At 39.0% G+C, this 21,087-nt stretch overlaps 1 protein-coding gene across 3 annotated transcripts in view; it reads right to left on the bottom strand.

Annotated features, from left to right (window-relative positions):
• Positions 1-20,834, bottom strand: part of OLA1 (Obg like ATPase 1) — a 101,764-nt gene extending 80,930 nt beyond the window's left edge. The window contains exons 1-4 of one of the 3 annotated variants that reach the window (XM_080400557.1): positions 20,682-20,834; positions 20,286-20,386; positions 18,345-18,488; positions 8,490-8,617 (exon numbers count right to left, since the gene is read on the bottom strand). In XM_080400557.1, coding sequence (XP_080256683.1) covers positions 8,490-8,617; positions 18,345-18,488; positions 20,286-20,386 — 373 coding nt within the window. In that variant the 5' untranslated portion in view covers positions 20,682-20,834. Of the gene's footprint in view, positions 1-8,489; positions 8,618-18,344; positions 18,489-20,285; positions 20,387-20,676 lie in introns of those variants that run through there. The other 2 variants (XM_080400556.1, XM_080400558.1) reach the window with 2 other exon arrangements.
• Between the last annotated feature and the right edge of the window lie 253 nt (positions 20,835-21,087).

Raw genomic sequence — 21,087 nt, 5'->3', positions numbered from 1 at the left:
GCTGGCCAAATTAAGCTAACTGATCCTGCACTGGGGCTGACCTATTGAACAGGACATCTGTGTACAAAACGTCTCCCTTACAGGTTTAGGTTTAGTGGTAGCACTAGTTGAAGCTGCATGTCAGAAGATCACAAGAATCTCACCCTGGTCTTTTATGTTCACTGCCAACATTTTGGTCAATGATGTACTACTATCCAAAACACACACAAGGTTCTTTTCTGCTCAAGATACTTCTACAAAGTAGACTACATCAACAGACAACTGCTTTACAGCATCAGCCTTCATCCTAGAGCCTCTTGCTGTATCATGGTATTGAACAGTACACACATGAGTAAGGTAACAGCCATTGTACCAGACAACGGGATGCTGGTCTCACCCCTAGTTTACTCCCGATTTCACTTACATCCACTGTCTCCACTGCTGGATGTTGCACAAACACCTATACCAATCCTACATGGTTATTTCTCAAGAAAGTCTTCTTTGAGCAGATGTCTGTATGAAAAGTTTCTTCTCTTTACCATCACTCTTTCTGAGCAAAAAGACTGCTGTGCTTCCATGCTTGGATCCACAGAGAAAAATCCAGCAGCACTAGCTCTCCAAAATGGCTCAAGGCCAGTATATGACACTGACAACTGCATGTGTTTCCCTGCAACAAATCTTTTGTCAAGGCAGTACTTGTTGAAAAACTGGTCTTCCACGAGTCATTGCTTCTTCCAGTCTTTTTTATTGGGCACTTTGTGTTATTCTGGATTTATGGTTGTTTCTTGGTTTTGGTTGGGTTTTTGTTGTTTGGGGGGGGTTGGGTTTGGTTTTGGGTGGGTTTTTTTGAGGGGGGGGCAGCGGGGGAGGCATTCAGTGTTTTTTGTCTCAAACTGACTTCTGTGACAAAAAAAAAGCTTTATTCAAACATGCTTCTTTTTGGCTGTTTCACATTATTTAAAAGGGGAAGGAAGACATGTACATACAGAATTCCTCTGTACCATCATCTACACAAATAAAAGGTTTGAAGTAAAATAAAGCTAAACAGCCTCTGAAAAATCCTCTCCTGAAACAAAAACATTTTCTTTTTATATGATGAAAAAGTAATGATAAGCAAATCTGTATGCAGCTTCAGGAATATCTTTATTAGTCTCCCTTCCCTTTCAAGGTGGTAGGCTTAGTATCTGAATGATGAGAGGAACAATTCAAAGACAGATAACATGTGGCCTAAGATTAATTACCACTGGGTTTGGGGTTTTTTAAGACCCGATATTCTGAAATTGCAATATACAATGCAAAAATAGTCTTGCTAAAAAATTATTTCAGTTTTGGTGACAATTGTGCTAAAAGGGATAGAGGAATACTATTTGCACATCTTTGCAATCAAAAAAACCCCAATCTCCTATGCAAGGTCTTTTCCCAAAATCAAAACACTTTGCAGTATTTTACCAAAAAAAAAAAAAAAAAAAACCCCACACAAACAAAAAAAAAACAAGAACAACCACTAAAAAGTCAAAAAGACCCAAGCATTAGGTTAATACAATTAAATGTGTCACACAGACGCAACTGCCACAGTTTGAAAGTTTTCACAATTTCTGGTTTTAACACAGAAAAACTAGTTTAGCTTCACTGTGAACTATTCCCAGTATTTTATTAAATATCAATTTAATTACTCTAACAACAAATAAGAAGGAAGATAAAATCTCAACAAGAACTATTATCTACTCAACAGCATACAGAAATACATCTTCATTGTGTAACACTAGCAAGTTTAATATATGCAAATACTTTTAAACTTTGGTAGCTTAGCAGTGGAAGGTTTGTATTTATAAACAAGGAATCCTAACTTTAACAGGTAGCACTTACGTTTACTAGCATAAAACAAAACCAAAGCATCTTCAAAAGACTGAACCAAAATATGTTGAAGACAATTTTGTAAGACAGCTACATTTTTATCATTTCAAGATGAATTTTGACACATTATAAAGATGAAAAATCAGCTTCGTATATTAGAAGTGACACAGCCAAGCTACAATTGCATAAACAGAGCCACTATGATGCCCAATACACAGCATACAAACACTGAAGGAATCAGATGTGACCCATACTTTGTCCACTGAAATGTTAGTGGAGCGTGGCTAAGTGATATCATTATATGCCTCCTCCCTGTAGCATCAACTTCCAACAGCAGAAATCAGCAGGTATGATTTCTTAAAGAACACAGTGGGGGTGGGGGGAATGCATCATGTCTCAAGTATATAAAAGGTACAGAATGATTTGCATATTTATACAGAAGATACACACATTTTCATAGAAAGTAAAAAAATGAAGTCAGAACAGAGGATACATCTTATTCAATTAAATAACTCTGTTATCACCACTTTGATTTTTACAAGCAAATCAAAACACTGGCAGTATTACTGTGAGTTCCCAATGAAACCTCATGATGATAAAAAATAAAGCTGAGTAAACTTGGTTGTAAATGCTGAGCACAAAAATCGGTACAAATATTGTCAAACTCAGTTTTGACTATGGCTTATCTCAAAAATACTTACAACTCAGGTCACGTGATTCACCTCTAACCGATTTTTAAATGATGGCAAATTGGTTTAGAAGTTACCTAAAACCAGGCAGAACCAGTGGGTGTACTAAACTTCTCCAGTTGTAACAAGACATAAAAGTGGATTAAAAGCAATCAAAGCTTTTTAGGAACCAATTCACATTGGTCACACCAGTCACTTCTATAGGACTGCAGGGGATGTTTACCTAGCTTCATGGTTCTTTCACTCCTGTCACAAAGAATGATATTACACAGATTATCAGTTACCAAACTCCCCATCCTGCCCCTGAAAGGCAGCTAAAGCTCCTGTGCTGTGGAGTCAGAGCACTTCCAGGCAGAGGACCAAAGCAGGAGCTCCCCACCCTACCTGCCTGTACTCCCCTAGCACCATGTCACCACAGGTGGCTCACCCATTCCTCTGCAGGACTGGAAGACCAGGTGATGGCATGCAGGTGAGCCCTCAAGGTCTTCCACAAAAGCCAATGTTGCCCGCCCTACTTCAAACATTGGGCATCGAACCCTAAGTTTTTTCAATTAAAAAGGCGCATCTGATAGCAAAGTACTTTTACAGACAAATTTCCTTTCAATTTCTGTAACTCTGAAAAGAAAGACTGGATTTCATTGAAGAAACTAAAAATAATAGAAAAATGTGCAACATATTCTCTGGAAAACTAGGACTGCAGGATATCAGTGGGAAAAGAAACTCAAAAACATGAAGAGCTCTGGCTGTTTTAACATCCAGTACATTCAAGAACACAACAGAGCTGTAGCAGGGACTAAACATTGACATCTAGCATTTTCTTCACCCAAGCATTATTTAGGAGTAATCTGTAAGTTTACACTTGGAACAAGGTTGCCATTTTTAGTCCACCATACAAAGAAAGTAATTTTCAACCAGTGCTTGTGACTGAAAAGTTGAAAGGTAGTTAAAGCCCTGCAACATGAGAAGAAACACTATTGCAATCTTCAAACAGCCTGCCTTCTGCCACCACGAAAACTTTGCTGCCTTAGTTAAAACCCTAATACACCTGAAACATGGAAAATAAAAAGGTCAGAAATGTTTCAAATTGAACAGTGAAACTCAGAAGATGAACAAGCATGTGTCAGGTTACTATGGTACTAATGGTGTAGATGCCACTATCCAGGGTAGAAAATAGTTTTAAAATTAAATTCCCCACTCTGCCAATTTTTTTTTAAAAGTGTATTAACATCAAATGGTTTATTATAGGTATCAGTAATTCATTTCCAGTTTGTGCACTTTAACAGAAAAAAAATCTACAGGCAGTATCAAAACCCAAGAAGGTATTGTTCTATTCTGTACAGGAAAACTTACTCACCTTGTTTGCTGAGCCAAGAGAATCTACTTCATACTGTTACTAAACATGTACAAAAATACAGTTGTGCTCAACACAAACTTACATCTCTTTTTATTTGTCCTATTACCCTACCATGTGCTGTTACCACATATTTCTGTTTCTTTACATATATTCAAATACACCTTGGACATAAAAACAGTTTTTTCATTTGTTTAATGAGCATTGCATCTCCCAAGGAAAGTAACAGTTTATCTAGGATATGGAAACTTGCTTATGGATTTTCAGCTTTCATTTCAAGGTGGGGGTGGGAACTTTCCTTTTTTAAATAAAGTAAGGTAAGTAGAGAATTAGCCAGGCAGAAATACATCTCATTTCTCTTCAGCTTTATGCCATGCAAGAAACAGTGTAAGTAAACACCACACAGAGCTTCCACAGTCCCAACAGAAATGTAATTACTTCGAGTGTACTACAGCTGCAGCTCATCGATGTGCCCTATGGTGGTGTACTGGGTCTACGAGCCCTATAGCAGCCCTCACAGTGCTGTGCTTTCTACTGGTAGCTAGAAAGGTGTTGATAACACACCAGTGTTTTGGCTCCTGCTGAGCAGTGCTCCAACAGCATCAAAGCTGTCTCTCCAACCTTCCCCCATATCACCATCACCAGTAGGCTGGAGGTGGGCAAGATCCTGGGAGGGGACATAGCCAGGACAGCTGACCCAAACTGACCAAAGGGCTATTCCACACCGTATGACATTTGCTGAGATATAAAAGCTAAGGAAGAGGAAGGAGGGACATTTGTTATTATGACATTTGTCTTCTGGAGCAACTGCTACAAGTACTGAAGCCCTGCTTCCCAGGAAATGGCCAAACATCACTTACTGATGGCAAGTAGAGAATAACACCTTTTGTTTTCCTTCACTGCTCTGTGTACAACTTTTGCCATTGCTTCATTAAACTGTCTTTATCTTGACCCATAAGGTTTTTTTAAATCTTCTTTTCTCCCCCCATTCTGCTGAGGGATAATGGAGCAGCTTGCTGGACACCTGGCATCCAGCCAAATTCAACCAACAACAGGTGGATAAACCAACAGGCAACAACCTTCTTCAAAAACCACTTCATAACACAAAGAGGTAACAACAGTGAGTTCTGTTATGGCAGCTAAAAAAACCAAACACAAATAAACATTTTGTCCTAATGAAGACACAGTTCAACACTTTCTCAATGAATAAAGAAAACAGGATCAAAACCTTTAGCCTAGGACTATAAAATACCTTCAGTGAGCTCACAGTCCCCAACAAAAGCTCTCCATTCCTAGCTAGCCACTTCCTTGCCTATCCTTACCTTAACACAACTCGAGCGAGTTATGTCGAACTACTTTTTGCAAAAATACCAGCAGAACCAAGCTAAGCCAAAGCCTAACAAGCCTTTCTTCAGTATACTCAGGCACGCAGACCTTGAAGTCTACAGCACAAACCACACAGTGACCTTCTGCCTGGCATCAAGGAATAAGAAAAGACCAATTCTCTGAAGGGCTCCGCTTCACATGATTGCCATTAACATGGGCAGCAGTAGTGCATTACTACAACAGGATAAAGACAGGGAGCAACAGTTTCAGTGCTCAAAGGTGAACATTTGTTCCAGAGCAACTCAAAATCTTAGTCAAAACAAACACTGAATTTTTCATGCTTTGAAAAAGCGTGGTCCCTGGATCACTTCCTCGTGCATCTCTTCTTAAGAAGATTTTATCATTCTCATCTTCTCTTCATCTTCAGCAACACCTCCTTTCCAGCTCGCTGGCATACAAAGCCTCACCTTCCAGCCCACTGCCTATTCCCCTTTAATAGCAGCAACCTGTCTGGGTTCCTTTTATGTCAGTTTCTACACAGCTGCAGAGATTCAGTGCCTACCCGCCAGGCTGAAAACCAACAGACTGTCTCGGGGCACTGGTTCCTAGACACACAGTCTATTAAGAACTTGGACTAAATCCTGATAAAGGGCAACAAAGAAGCTTCATACTCCCAGGATCTGGAAAGTTTAAGGATTTACAAAAACAGTTTCAGTAGTTTATATAATATGATAGAAACGGTGCAAACTCCAGGTATGCCACAGACTCTGAAAAAGGGATTTTTAGATTGGAAATAATTTTGACAGGTGGGTAGTTGTAAAGACATTACAGCATATCAGACATCACAGCATATCAAAAAGGTTTATGCATTTTAATAATGTAAATTGGAATGTTATGTTGAAAACTTCAGTGAGTTATAGTTTCTGCTGTATATATATGTTATAGTAACCAACAGATTTTTTTTGTTTGTTTTTTTTTAAATTTACTAGAGGGCTATTACTAGCTTTTAGTGCCAGATCTTCATTTTTATAGTACTATGGGGAAAGTAGAACTAATATGCACTTCATGGGGAGGGGTGGGGAAGAGTACTTTTACATCTCTCAACCACAAAATTTTTCATTAGCTTTTTATTATTATCCCTAAGAAATATTTTTAAAGATCTTTGTGTTTATTGGGCAATCAACACACAGAATTTCTACCTCAGTTCATCACTAGTTTGCATTCTAGATAAAACATCTAGCAAAAGCAGCATAAGAGGCAGGCTTAATAACTTTTTTCTTTTTAAAACCTATTTTTAAGTGATTCCATTATATTTTTGCTCCCAGATAAAAACAGCAACAACCATTTCACAATCATTACATTTCAGAATCCTCGAAAGAAACTGAAACACATAACAAGTAAATGCAAGACCAGAACAGAAGAAATAGATGTTAATACAAAGTAAGTATCCAAATAGTTTACACACCCACAATAATAGCCTCATTTCTCTATCAGTCCCCAAAGAAAAATACACATGGTGTTAACATGGTTAATAGCCACCTCAAACAAATGCTTAGGATTATTCAACATACAGATTAAAAAGCATCTTCTTAACTGACTATTATATCAATTTGTTCCTTCACAAGCATTTATGATACAAGTATCAAAACAGACCAAGTAAAAAGTTTATCATATGCTCTCAATTCACTCCAGGCAATACAGTTATTATAATCACAGGATACCAATGGATTTGGGAAAACTGATCCCCGCTTTTTTCTAGGGATACTGTAGCAATGGTTCTTGGGTAGCTACAAATATTTAAAATATACTAGTATATTAGTGTATATATATATATATATAATTAGTACTGCCTTCACATATTGAACTAGTTCCTAAGACGATGCACAACTTTAAAAGACTTGCTTCACTATACCCAGGAAGGATCTGGCCTCACCTTTTCAAAATGTCTTAGTTTTAAATACTAGTAACAACAGCCCACAGTTTTCTATTCTACTGAAAGTACGCATCAAGTGACTTTAACAGAAAATAGTGGATAGAATACTAGACACAAAACACAAATAAGGCCAGAGAAGCAGCAAAGCTCAACGCGTGCACAGTTATAGATGGCTTCCTGGTACTAGAAAACATTTAAAAAAGGCCAATGCTCCCAAAAGCATGTCCTGTTTTTCAACATACAAGCCTAAGAACATAATACCTTTCCCCACAAAGTCTCTCTCTCTCGATTGAAAACATAATACCAGCACTCTGCACCATATCAGCGTCTAGGCATTCTTGATGCATAATAAGTTGCATTTGACTGAGATAACAAACTTGCTAAGCATGCAGACTGTAGAGGCACATCAGTTCACTGCTCTGTATAAGTATGCTTCAAAAAACAAGCTAATGGCAACAAGGGTTCTAAGCATCTAAATCAGTACTGTAAGATAGTAATACTCCATGCCTTTGGGTTTTGTTTTAGAAACACCTTATCCACAAAAAGGATTTTGCTGATCCAATGATGACCACATAAAACACATTTCTTTTATTTTGTTCTATTGTTTCATCACTCACTGTATAATAATGACCAACCAAAAGACAGCAACAAAGGCATCCAGTTCCCTTAAATCTGCATAAACACTATTAAGCTCAATCTTTTCAGACCAGAAGCCTTTTTCAACACTCAAAATGTACTGCAAGCCAACACACACTTTCAACAAGCTTCTAAGTGTTTGTAAGTGTTAATAGGACTCTGAAGGCCAGTTCTGTATTGCAGTAATAGGTGATGAAACAGTAGAATCAAAGCCCTCTGTTTAACTGAGACATGTTCAGAATTCACAGAGATGCAGGGTGGGGGGATATGTTCAAGGCTCAATACAAGTGACAACAAAAATCAGGAAAAGGAAAGAAGTGAGGCTTGCCCTGTGAGGAACAGAATCCCAGAGTCTACTACTAACTCCACATTTTCATCTTCTACTTTCATTTCAGCCTTTTATTATCACATTCCATTCCTCCTTCTTTACAAAACTAAACAAATCAACTGCCATGCACTGCTGGCAAAAGAAAACAACAAACCATTACTGTAAACTTCCAAAAACCCAGCTCCTTTTTAAGTCTTCAGCACAACACCAATGAATACATACTCATTATAAACCAGAGGACAGGGATTTTCTTAGCTGCAAAACCCCAAAACCTGATGACTTTGAACTGAACAGTAGAAGTTTAAAATTGTAATAGATATTTGTTCCACAGCTCTTAGAGTACATAATGCTGTCCTTAAGCTATAGAGAGAACAGATAAATAAATTTACATACGCATCAGATGAAAGATCCCATCACAGGCGTTAATATGAGACAAGAAGGAATTTCCTAAGCCTTGGCCAGTGTGGGCTCCTTTCACAAGGCCAGCAATATCCACCACATTCAGAAAAGCTGGAATTTTGCTGAAATATAAAAGTTAAAAGTTTAATTACTGAAGCCTATTAACCAAACCTTTTGTCACAGAAATAAGTTCAGAACATGAAAATCCAACATTTCCTTTTTCTAGAAAAAAGTCACACATGACAGTAGCTTTCTCCCTTACTTAACAAGCAACGTGTAAGAGACAAGATTCTCCCCTCCCACGCAAAACAACAAGAATTCTTTAATTTCTCTGTCATTATTCACATAAAATGCAGTAAACTATTTTTTATGTGTGGAATCATACTGACAACTATATGAAAAATCAATTGGGCCTGGAACACTGAGGCATGAAGTCAGTCACCTGTAATGAGCAGTTTTCATAGTACCAAAAGGATAAGACACATAACTGGCCATTATACTCTGCTATCTCCCACCTCCAAGGTTACCATTTAGTTCAGGAAGTTAAGCAACTTTCTTAGAAGGGCATTTTTTTAATACAGCAGTTATTAAAACTAGCAGCGATCAGGGTTATGCAAACAATTTCAAAGCAATAAGAAAACAAGTGAAGATGAGGCTGGCATTATAATATAAACAGCTGTGGTGTTTTCCACCACAGTTAACAGCAACAGGTTAGCAGACATGTCCACAGAACATTTTATGTAGCAACAACAGAACAGTCATGAAGTTCAAATTAGCTTACAAAGAATGGAAAAAAGGCTTTTAGAGCTACAGGAAATGCATAAGGCAATTTATATACTGCAAGCCTTTTATCCTCTGCAGATTCTCAAATTGTTTTAAAATAAGCAAATAACTTAATGGGCATTAATATTTTCAGGTATATTCTAAGCCAAATTACTTCTCAAAATTCAGCTGAGTCAGGGAAAAAATCAACCCCAAAACTAAAACTTTGTGGTAAGGTGTTGACTAAAAGCACCTTCACATGGTCTATGCAAATGACACCACCATCATAAACAGTGGCAGACAGAACCAGGATAAAATTCTTCAAATTCCTCACTTGCAGACCAGAAGCCACACACCATACCCACGAAGATCTCCAGTTTGATGGTTTCAACATAAATAAGGGGAACACTACTTGATTTCCATTAAACACTTCAAATTATCACCATTATAATTCATTAGCATTACACCAAGATTAACACAACAGTTCACTGTTTTACTGACAGTAAGTACAATAGAAAACAACCAAATCTATAGCTTTAATAACAATGATGAGAAGTGTATGACTTATGCTATGAAATCTGCATGAGCATACAGTGCAAATTTGTAAAGCAGTGCAAAGCTGTCTTTTATGGTGAGTGCTCTTCAACATGAGATTCAAATCTAAAAGATACAAATTCTGTGGTCTACCGTAAGATGTCTTTTCTAAAGACCTACCACTGCAGTGCTGCTCACAGATGGAGGCAACCACATAGGTGTGAATGAGTGCTAGGGATGACCTAGCCAGTGACCTCCTAGCCAACTCTATACAGAAACCTTCTCTGCACAGCATTACACTTCTGAAGTCTTTATTGTTCACAGCCCAAACTAAGCTTTTTATTATTATTATTAGGTGTGACATGTTGCTGATAAATAAATTTGTTTTTTCAAATATTGAAATATTTGACAGCATGACTGCCATCAAATCTGTAACACGAGAAAACTCCACTACCATCAGGAAACCACCCTTCTGTCCTTACCCCGATGCCTGGCATGGCAGCTATGGCCCAGACAAAAAAATCTGTAGTTACGGAAATCTATGGATCACTGTCTCTTCTCAGAGCAATAGGCTCAAGTACAGCAAAACAAGTTTACAACTTTTTGGGGGTTTTTGTGCTATCCCATTTCCATTTGACTGTAATACAACACAGTTTAGTATTAGCTGATGCACTGCCTCCCTTGAAATGAGCTCTCTAATTTGGGAAGAGATGAGCCATTAAAGTCTGTCTTAGCATGCAACATCAGTATTTCTGGAAGTGTGATGACCTAAAAGCAAACAATCTTATCCTGGTTTTCTTTTCAACTTTCTTCTAACACTTCCCAAGAAAAATTATTTATTTCACGAAAACTAACTTCACAATACAAGACCTAGACAAAATATTTTTCTTCACCAAGGTGAAATCCAAAGTATCACTAAACCTGTCAGGTGTAATAAATTAAAATTTTGATATGTTTCATGTCATTAATACCTTAGTAATGCACTTAGAAACAAGCATGAATAGAACTGAATACCCAAAAAGGTAAATTTAAAAAAAAAAAAAAAAAGCGTAAGAAAATATTTACTACATAGCATGAGTTACTTGAATTCAGGTACGTATTACATTGACTTTTAGCTTTAAACTTCACTAGGCCCATGAGAAGAACGGCCCATCCTTGGGAAGACAGATGTGTACTGCAAGTCAATGCTGTTGAATGCAGTAGAAAGAACAAGAATGTAAGTACACTCTGAAGCAAGCAAACCTTGAAATTGTCACATTTTTGTCCCAAAAGTTTTCTTTGCAAACTTTCTTTTTTTACCTACCAGTACACAAACTCAAAGGGAAATAGGAAGTCCTCAAGTTTAACACACTTCCAGGAGTAATGCACACCTGAAGACAGACACCATTAAGTCTATTAACACATTAACCCAGTAACTCCTTTTGTCTGACAGAATTGCAGAGCTAATAGGTACCTCAGAAGAAACAGCAGCAATCTCCCATCAGAATTGTTCTAATTCCTTGCTTTTTGACACATAACTAAGTCAACAGAAAGGTAGAAAAATGCCACTTTTTAAAGCACTTCTCTATTATCATTTTAAACGTGTTTTAAGAAAAACAAAGGTGGTGGTAGAAATGTTCTCCTCCTATGCTCCCCTCTCACCACTCTGGTAGGATTAACTTCCTGGCCAGCCATCAGAAGAATTCACACTTTCACTATAAAGATGCTACATTAAACCAAGACAGGTGCCTTCATATGCAGATGGACCACTCTATCAACTGAATCAATCTCATTTGCTAGACAATGGAAAGAAAACCCCAGCACATTTCTTTCACAATTGACTAATGCAGCAAGAGACCTTTGAAGATGAGTATCTGGGTTTCCAGGATGTTTTCTCTCCTTCACCGTGGGTACCACAAAGCTATCGTTCCAAGCAAAATAATACCATCCTCATTCTTGGCAACCCCTTTCCTAAGCATAAATCTGTACCTCATCATAGCAAGCTGAATACAGAGAAAAGCAGAAGGCACAAACTAGTCACACATGCCTATGCTCTGAAGGACAGAGTAAACGTTATGAAACTAAATAAGCAGAAAACACTGCAAAGACTGGGGGAAAAGTACCATATATCTCGAGTGTGTTTTAGTTCTTTGAAATGTAGAAGACTTAAGTGGATTGTTGTTTTTTTTTCTCCTACTCTAAACAGATTAATTTCCATTTCTTAAGATTCGTTAGTCGGCATTAGCATAATGTCACTGAGCCTCAAATGATCATCAGGAACAGGTGGCATCAACTGATCATTTGTACAAATCAGTGCAACACCAATATACCATACAGCATGCCACAGGAATTTATAATATGAAACAGATTACCAAATCCAGAAGTATTTCTATATTTTACACACAGGTATAATCCTTGAGCAAAGATTTTTTTTTATTTCACTTAGAAATACAGCAACAGCAGTTTTGTGTTAGCATACCGCCTTCACTGTATGAGCTGCTGTGCAACAAAGAGCACAAGACTCACTGGGCCAAAGAAAGTACAGTTTTGTGGTTAGGGCATTTACTCAGGGAATAAGAGATCTATATATCCATCAGGTTATGCATTTTGCAGGGGAGGAGGCCTACTTCTCACCAACTTTGTTTCAAACTTCTGTCCAAAACAGTTATTTGAACAGGCAAAAGGAGTTTCTTTACCTGACCTGTTTGTTCAGGACAGCAGTACTGAACAGTACAATGCAACCAGTTACCATTTTTTTCTTTTAAAATGCCCATATACATGGTATCTGCAATTTGATGTGCATATTTTTTTCCCAAAAAATTTGAGGGGAAGAGACACACATTCATTTCTCAAGTTTCCACAAGTAATTGTTTAGTTGAGAAAACTTGCAGGTAGTATACAGCTGAAGCTTTGACTTATGATTGAGACCAAATAATCATAACCAGAATGCTGTTTCTCTCCCTGATATTTTATTGTTCCAGGTTTCCACAACCTCTCCTCTCCAATGAAAATACCCCAATAACTTCTCTGCAGCATTTACTACAGTTTACTGAAATCTCACAACCACCAGGAGACCCTGGAAAATCACGACAGCTTCAACTAAATTCAAAAACGCAGCAATTTTCCAGTAAGCCTGGCTGATAATTTTCATAACATGCTTGCTTTTTATTCATTTCCTGAATAATTCAAGAAATTTCTCCCAACTTAAATTCTACCTGGATACCAAAAAGGCCAGATTCTTCAGTATTATGGTAAAATGTCCAGTTCTCCTTTTCTCTCTGGTAAAGCCAAATGTGCTACTCATCTGGTTACAGCACAGGCTCTTCTGTCTTTAAAAGCTGTTATTTGAAATCTGTTAGAAATGGGAAACTCTTCTTCCTTCCTGAAAATTCACAGGACTTAAACAGGACTCATCTGTTAAGAGTTCACAAATGAGCTGAAGTAGAAGCAGCAATAGCAGAACATGTATATTTTTACAACCTCTTAGAAAGCCATTCCACTCGGTCTGTCCTCACAGCTATTTTTGGCTCATTACCAAACAGAACAGTTCACAGACCTTCCCTCTTCCAGGAGATTGACTGCAAAAGCTGTAATAGGGAGTACAATCTTGCAAGCAGTTTTGACCAGTGTAAGCAAAATACTCAAAAGGTAATTAAAGGAATCTGTTTCTGAAGAACTAAGTACTGCAGATGAACCCTGGCCATTTCTAGGCAAGACCAATTTCACTAACAGCATTTTATCCATGGTGCTGACGAACAAGACTTGAACCTAACAGCACATGGAACCATAACTGAAAAATCTGCTAACAACGTGAATTAGAAAAAGGTCAAATATTCAGTGTGGACTGAAACATACTTGGTGCCTCACATCAAATGCCTGCATTCTCAAACTATTCAGCTACCTCAAACTACTCAGTTACTACACCAACAAAATACAACTAATTAAATTTTGCCTTCTCCCACCTGGCAGAAAAGATGGCTCAAGTCACCACTACTTAAGCTCTTTCATTCACTGCTGGGAAATCACTCATGTGCAATGCTAGAACAAGCATCACAGCCAATCTGATTTACACAGGCTCAGAACTAACTGCAGAGCCAGCAAACTCAGTAACACCAAAGACAGAAGCACACTAACAACAGGACATACCAATTGAGTTGTTTTCTGTAAAAAAATGGACTCTCTTACAGATGCTGGTATGCCAGAGTTACATCCAGCTAAATTATTTGTTTCACTGTGGAATTATACAGTGAATACAGGTGGTTTTCATTTACCTAAATGCTCTTTTTAAACCTAAAGTCCCACGTGATGCCATTCAAAAAGTCTCAGTGCTGACCTGTTTTCTAAATAGTACTTTCCACCAAATGATTACCTAATTTTCATTGCATAACTTTATAAAGTATCTGAGTATGCCATCCTACAGTAAGTTCAAGAGAATTTTTGTTTCATATTGGACAGTGCTAGAGCTGAAGACTGTTACGTTACTTGACATATCCTCCTGTGGAATAACTGGACTGCTTTAAAATTTAAGTCTGAAAAGGACATCCAAGATAGATAAAACTGTGTAAGTTAAATAGAAATATTTGTGGTTGCAATAACCATTGTGTTTTGTGAACATGTGTGCAAGGCAACACAATCACTTACAGGTGCAAACAAACAAGGAATTAAATGAATACTGATAACTTGAGAAAGGATCAACTAAACTACTTACATTTTACTCAGTCCTGCCTGTAATCTCATTTGATTTTAGCCAGAGGAGGAAACAGAAACATAGACTTCAAAATCACTTTTTTAATTAATGTTTTCACACAAGTTGATTACTATCAGCCAATACAGTCCTTCAGTTTTAACTATTTACAGTTAAAACACAGCTTAGGCTTACATTGCTTCTGCCTGATTTTTTTTTACTTAATCATATAGTTTAAAGTAAAGAAGAAAGAATGCAAACAATGGCAGTGAGGAGATTATCTGGGGCACAAAAGAGAAAATAGCAGTTTCCTCCACCCCCTCACTCAAAATCATTTTGAGGCTTGAATCAAATACCTCCACTGAGACACATCTCCTGGTCAGGCACAGTACACTACACCTGTGGTAGTAGGTAGGACCATACAAGCTAAGTCTGGTAGGTATATATACTCAGAGGCTTTCCAGATATTTGTGAGTTATGCCCCAAATCACTTGTCCAAATGACATCAGTAACATACACTAAAAAGTATTTCTAGGCTTAAGGTGATCAAGCAGCATCTTAATGAAATTTAGAACAAAAAAATGCATAAGAAGAGCTTTACTAAAGCTTTTATTAAGCTACTAACATTTATTCAGATGTGCTGCACACACAATTCTTGTGTAAGAAACCCATCACTTCCAAACACAAAATGTTCCATTAAAATATTAACTGCAGTGAACAGATCAACTGTTTCTGGCTTGCAAGTTCCAACTTTCAAGGCAGGTGCTACCTGCTGAGATGAAGAACATCTCTTTTTCATTTTAGAATTAGCAGATCTCATCTTCTGCTACCTTCTTAAGATTCATAGATCAGGGAAGACAAAAAAAAAATAAAATCTTTCTGCTCTAGTTCCTGCTGAAGTGAATCAGTCCAAAGAAAATACTCTTTCCAATTACTAAACTGGAACTAACTAAATCACTAGTCTGCCAAACCTTGCCTGAAAGTACTGGTGTTGGGGGAACAGGGGTAGGAAGACAACAAAATAAAAAGAGAACAGGCTTTCCTTTCTGAAAAAGCTACATATGTTGGTACAATGTAACAAATACGAGCTTTCACTGAACATTATATATGATTTAAAATAAGTAGTTTAAACACATAAATTAAGTTAGTAACATAACAAATTAATACCTTAAAAATAAATCTGAATGCTTGTTATTTTAAGGTATTAAGGTCTCTTTTTAATATCCATCATTTCATTCACACCAGAAAGAGAGCAATAGGTAACATTAAAGCTCAAGGAAATTTGTTCATCTAATTCATTTGGCAGCAACATAGCAGTTTTTACTGGAAGTTCCTGGAGCCCACCTTCTGATCACTGAATTTATTGTAAACAGTCATATACATCTGCAGAAAGAAAAAAGCACAGTTTTTAAGTTACGGCAGCGTACCTTAATCTATTAAGTACAGATTTGCCTTTATGTAATAAGTCTCTAAATTGTTGTCTATGTGATTGCATTTACAAACGTTTACATTTCCAATTAACTAACACCAGCCAGCTTTCAGCATAGGCTAGCAAGTCCCATTCAAGCTGGTGCTTTCTTCTTTTGGAGACAGGAATGGATCTTCAAGCAACAAATGGTACCTTAACAGCCTAACTCTTCCTCCAACGGCAGAATGGCCACAAACTCACACTAGCAATATTCTTCAGCAATAGAGTCCACCTCCATAGCAGCAGCAACTATCTCAGCCAAGTGTGACAGATAGCAACTGCCAGCCCAGCAGCCCCACTCTTTTCCCACCCCACAGCAGGCATCAAGGCAAGATCACTTTGGCCTGCCATAGACTATTTTAGTTAAGACAAAGTCCCCTTTTCCCCTCCCCCCCCACCTCCCAATAATGACTGCAGATATGTGATGACCAAGTGTAATATATGGGAAATAAAAACCTGAATGCTTTAGATTGAAGATTTTGAGATCTTGAGGCTAGACAAAAGTCTAATTTAAAGAGAACTCACTGTTTATAAAACATGCTGCATGCATAGATTGACTACATCTACCAATCCAAACAAGTAGAAAAATAACACAGAACATATTACATAAAGATGAAGAACAAAATCAAGACTATACAAGAGAAATTAAGGAATTTAAATTACAATTCAGTTGTAGATCTTCATGAGCATAGCCTTCCTTTCCTGAGTTAGTCTCAGGCAGACAAGCACAAATGGCCCAAGAAGAGTTACCTCAGTCGACTGTGCTACTGATTTACCACTACTTTATTACTGTTATACTGAAATATTAAAATCATATAAGCAGCATATGTGAACTCAGGAGCTGTAACTACATACTAATGCCCACAGACATTGATTTTAAGTAACAAATACTCTTAAAAATTCAAGAGGCTATTCATATGAAAGCTGATTATCTGGCTTATTATCCAATTCAGTATATTTACTGAATCTGTATTCAGTAAATATACTATTTTCATTAATATTTAAGGGTCATTTTTTGTTTTCCCAGAGAGAGACAGAGTTTGCAAGTCAGAGAACACACATCCAGGCATTTACAATCTTAGCACTCTTTGTGAGGGTAGATGGCCAAAGGCAGGATGAGGGGAGAGGTAATAATCTCTTTGTCACTACTAATTATTAATTTAGAAGTAGCAAGTCATAGCTAAGTGAGAAGAAAAAGAGATTATTGAAGTGGCAAAAGCAGCAATAACACTACAATTTAGAACAAATTTGTCAACAAAACTTAAAAGCCACACCATTCCATTATCCCTGCACAACCAACGGCCAGAAAGTTCTATCTCAAATTCAGCAGTTTTGTTTTACGATCCATACAGGAACAAGTATGCTTAATACTCACTTGAGCAGGAAAAACAAGATAACGTTATAACAATCCACTTAAACAAACAACTCCATATTAACACATTTTTCAGTATTTAAAAAGTGCACAGGAATTACAGGCAGAAGCAATGTGTTTGGACCTGAAAATTAAGTTAGCAAATGGATTTTTTGATCAACGACTAATAAATCTTTAATTGTGAGTGTGATCTGGCTCTAAAACTGAGACCCAAGCACTGAACAAAAGCACAGGCATGCATGGTGATTTGCCCTATGATTTATGTACACTCACTTCATTAAAGATACCTCTGCAAGTAGCTGCAAACTGAATTTCACAAGTTACAAGTGTCTCTTTTCTGAAAGCCCCTTTAGTTTTCCTGTTCAAGCAAAAAACTGTTTCCCACACTGAACATAGAGCAGATTATGGAAATGGTCAACTGCAACAGCCATTGACGTGATTAAATTAGTACACTCCTAGAGTAAGGGAACAAGTAGAAGAGACATATTGTAGGAATATCCCTGAATATACCACGTAACAAGTAGCAGAGCCCATAAAAAGGAGGGAAAGAGTCAGGAGAAAAAAGGCAGCATGCCCATAAAGCTTACTGTCAGAAGACTGAGGATACAACTATGTTGACAGATATTTGTTTGGCCACCTACAGCATATACAATATTCTGGACGATACAAAACACAGGGTGGAAATTTTACAAATGAGCGGCCTCATGACACATTAGGTATGTCCACTACTGTTTTCGAAATCTCTTCAGAAGATCCTCCAAGTCACCTGGGAGCCACTACCTTCAAAAGACAGGAACACCAAGCATCAGACAGTGCTGAGCAATGACTAGCAAGCAGCTCCCAGATTTCTCATTCTCGTAGCACAAAGGTCATACTGGGGGCAGGGAGAAAGGTACAATCCAGGTACATACATAATTTCACATGCTAAAACAGATGTCAGTAAAAATTTAAAGACGTTATAGTGGCACATTGAACTTCTATGAAAACATTGGGTTCAGTCATACTATTTCAGCTGCTTAACTGAAGAAAAATATTAAGAATTTGAGTTACCTTGGAGGTTTGTGATACTGGCATAGGAAGTCAAATCTGTCATCTGGTACAGGTACTCGACTCTCATTTGGATCAATGGTACAGAAAGGAAAATTTTCTGCTGCTGCTTGACTCTTTGTTAGTACATTGAAAAATGTTGATTTCCTATAAACAAAATACACACTTTCTTAAAGAAGTTCAAATTAGAAGCATTTAAAAGGGCTGGATAGAAACACATCTTATTCCAACCCAAAAGCAATACTGAACTTACCCTTTACTTCAGTAACAGTGACCATTGCCCTGATTCTTCTAGTACAAGACACTTTTCAAATACACATACAGAGTGTCCCATTGAAACCCAATGTTTACCTCTCTTCCCTGTCCTTTAAAATTCCTTAAGTGACTATATTGCACACGTCAGTTCGCAAAGAAATTTTAAGCCAAAAGCACAGCACAGCTCTCCTGGCCACCACTTTCCAAAGTGAGGAACCAATAAGGATGCTCGAAACTTATTCTGAGTGAACTAATTTTGCCAAGACTCACCAGCTCTTTCCACAACTGTATTGTTTCCTCAGATCTATTTCTGCATTAACAAAATTTCAGTGTCTAAGCAATGAAAGTCAACAATCAAAAGAGAAAAGAGGGGCACAGAAAGCAAACCACATTGATTAATCAATTACAAGTAATCTTTTGTCATATAAAGATACAGTTCTACCCTACCAAAGATTTTTCATCCTTGTTAAATAGCAATAGAAAAAAACCTGCAAGTGGTATCAGGGCAGGGGGGGTGGGGTGGGTATGGTAAGAACATTTTCACTTGCCAAGTAGCAGATCATTTTGTTAGTTGGCATTTATTAAACCAAAAAAGAGCAATTCATGAGTTATTGCTGAGAGAAAGTTCTTAACCCTTGAACCTTCTGCCATAAATATTCTGGACGTTTTGGTGTTTGGGGTTTTTTTTCCGTTTGTTTTGGGTAACTTCTCAGCCACTAGAAAAAAAAAATCTGAAAGTTGCCCTGCATACAGCCAACATGCTCAAAAGTCAGCCAGTTTTCCCTGAAAGTTACATCATAAGGAAACTGCCATTTTCCCCACTGACACGTTATACAATGTTACTGCTAATAATTTCCTTTCTGCTGTGCAATTTACCTACACACTGAAAAATAAATTTTAATAAAAAGAAAGTACTTATGGCTCTGAGACATGCTCAAACTTTTCCTCTCATTTGTTAAGTATTTAAAGTTTGAGAATGCTGAGAACTTCTTTTAGCAAATGCGATACACAAATTAACACCAATAGTTTCACACGGTTATTCTCCAGGTAATTCACTGTCCTTTTTAAGTGCTTTAAGTATAGCTCCTTTGAGAAGCTATAACTACTACCGATGAGAAGCGTGACAGGGAGCAATTCATCTTCCATTAACTCCCCAAACTGTAACTCACATAACTTTGTTCATTACAAACCCTGAAGTTTCAAGAACGGAACTCCTAATGCTACTAATGACACGGTACCATTAACTGCTTCCTGTGCGTATCATCCTCCCCAAAAAAATAAAATATAAAAGGAATCTGTATGCACATATGTATTTGTATAAAAACATGTATTACACACACACAACAGTGGAAGTAAGGAAATGCAAATTACAAACCTCGGCAATCGCTAAGACTTTTCTTTAATTCTTTACTATTACCTTGTCCAGACTTGTACACACCAGCCTCACGCTACCCGAGTGTTTTAGATCGTTCCACCTATCAGTAGTTCAAGCTAAAGATTTGCCACTGAGCAAAACGATTCTAATCGTGTCTCTCTGTCCGTATACGCGTCTGTAGGCACCTATCTTCACCCAGAAACCGTGTCAGCTCACTCTACCCACAGCAAAGGCAAACCGGGGAGAGCGGGGAGCCCCCGGCCTGCCCCTCGCCCCGCCGCCGCCCCCAGCCCCGCGCTCCCCTGACCACCTACCCAACGTTTGGCAGCCCGACGATCCCGATCTTCAGGGACGTCCCAAACCTTCCGATGATCGGGTGCGCTTTAACCCCGTCGCCTCCCTTTTTCGGGGGCATCTGAAAGCACAGAGCAGCGCACGCTCAAGGCCCCGCGACAGCCGCGGCTCCGCCGCGCACCCCCCACCCCGTCCCCTCCCGGCGAGGCACGCTCCGGCAGCGCGCGGCGGCCGAGCCGCCGCCTCCGCCTCAGGAAGGCCGAGGAGAAACCCCCGCCCCCGCCCCGCGCGGCGGCTCCCAGGCCCCGGCGGCTCCTCCACCGCACTCCCCCCAGCCCAGCCCGGCCCGGCGATACGACGCGAGGCCTGCGGCGAGGAGAGGGCGGGCGGGCTCGGCGCGGCCCGGCTCACCTCACCTCAGCTCAGCTGCCGGAGCCGGGCTGCGCGGCCCCCGCCTGAGAGGAAGAGGCGCGAGCGGCCCCTCGCACGCGGCCACGCCGGCGGAACAGGCGGGGACGAGGCCGCCCATTGGCGGGGAGCGGCGCGAGGGGAAAAGGTCGCTGCGGAGGGCGGGGCTCCACGCGCCGCCGCGTCCCGCCAGCGCCGCCCGCGCGCCCCCGCCCCGGCACCCGCAGGCTGCGCGCGGCGTCCGGCGCCGTCGGAGACCGTCATCAGAAGAAGTGGACAAACGTGATTCAGCTGCGTTACGCTCCGACGCCTTTGCGTTTACTTCATAAATGGCAACGCGCGTAGGAGAGCAGCCCGCCCGCTACAGAAGCAACCTGCGGAAGTGCGGATACCAGTAAAACCTGTAAAACTGGA

Source organism: Falco punctatus (genome assembly GCF_963210335.1).
Source record: "Falco punctatus genome assembly, chromosome: 8".
Lineage (NCBI taxonomy): Eukaryota > Metazoa > Chordata > Aves > Falconiformes > Falconidae > Falco > Falco punctatus.
Note: the sequence above shows the minus strand (reverse complement) of the source record. Positions and strands in the feature narration are given on the sequence as shown.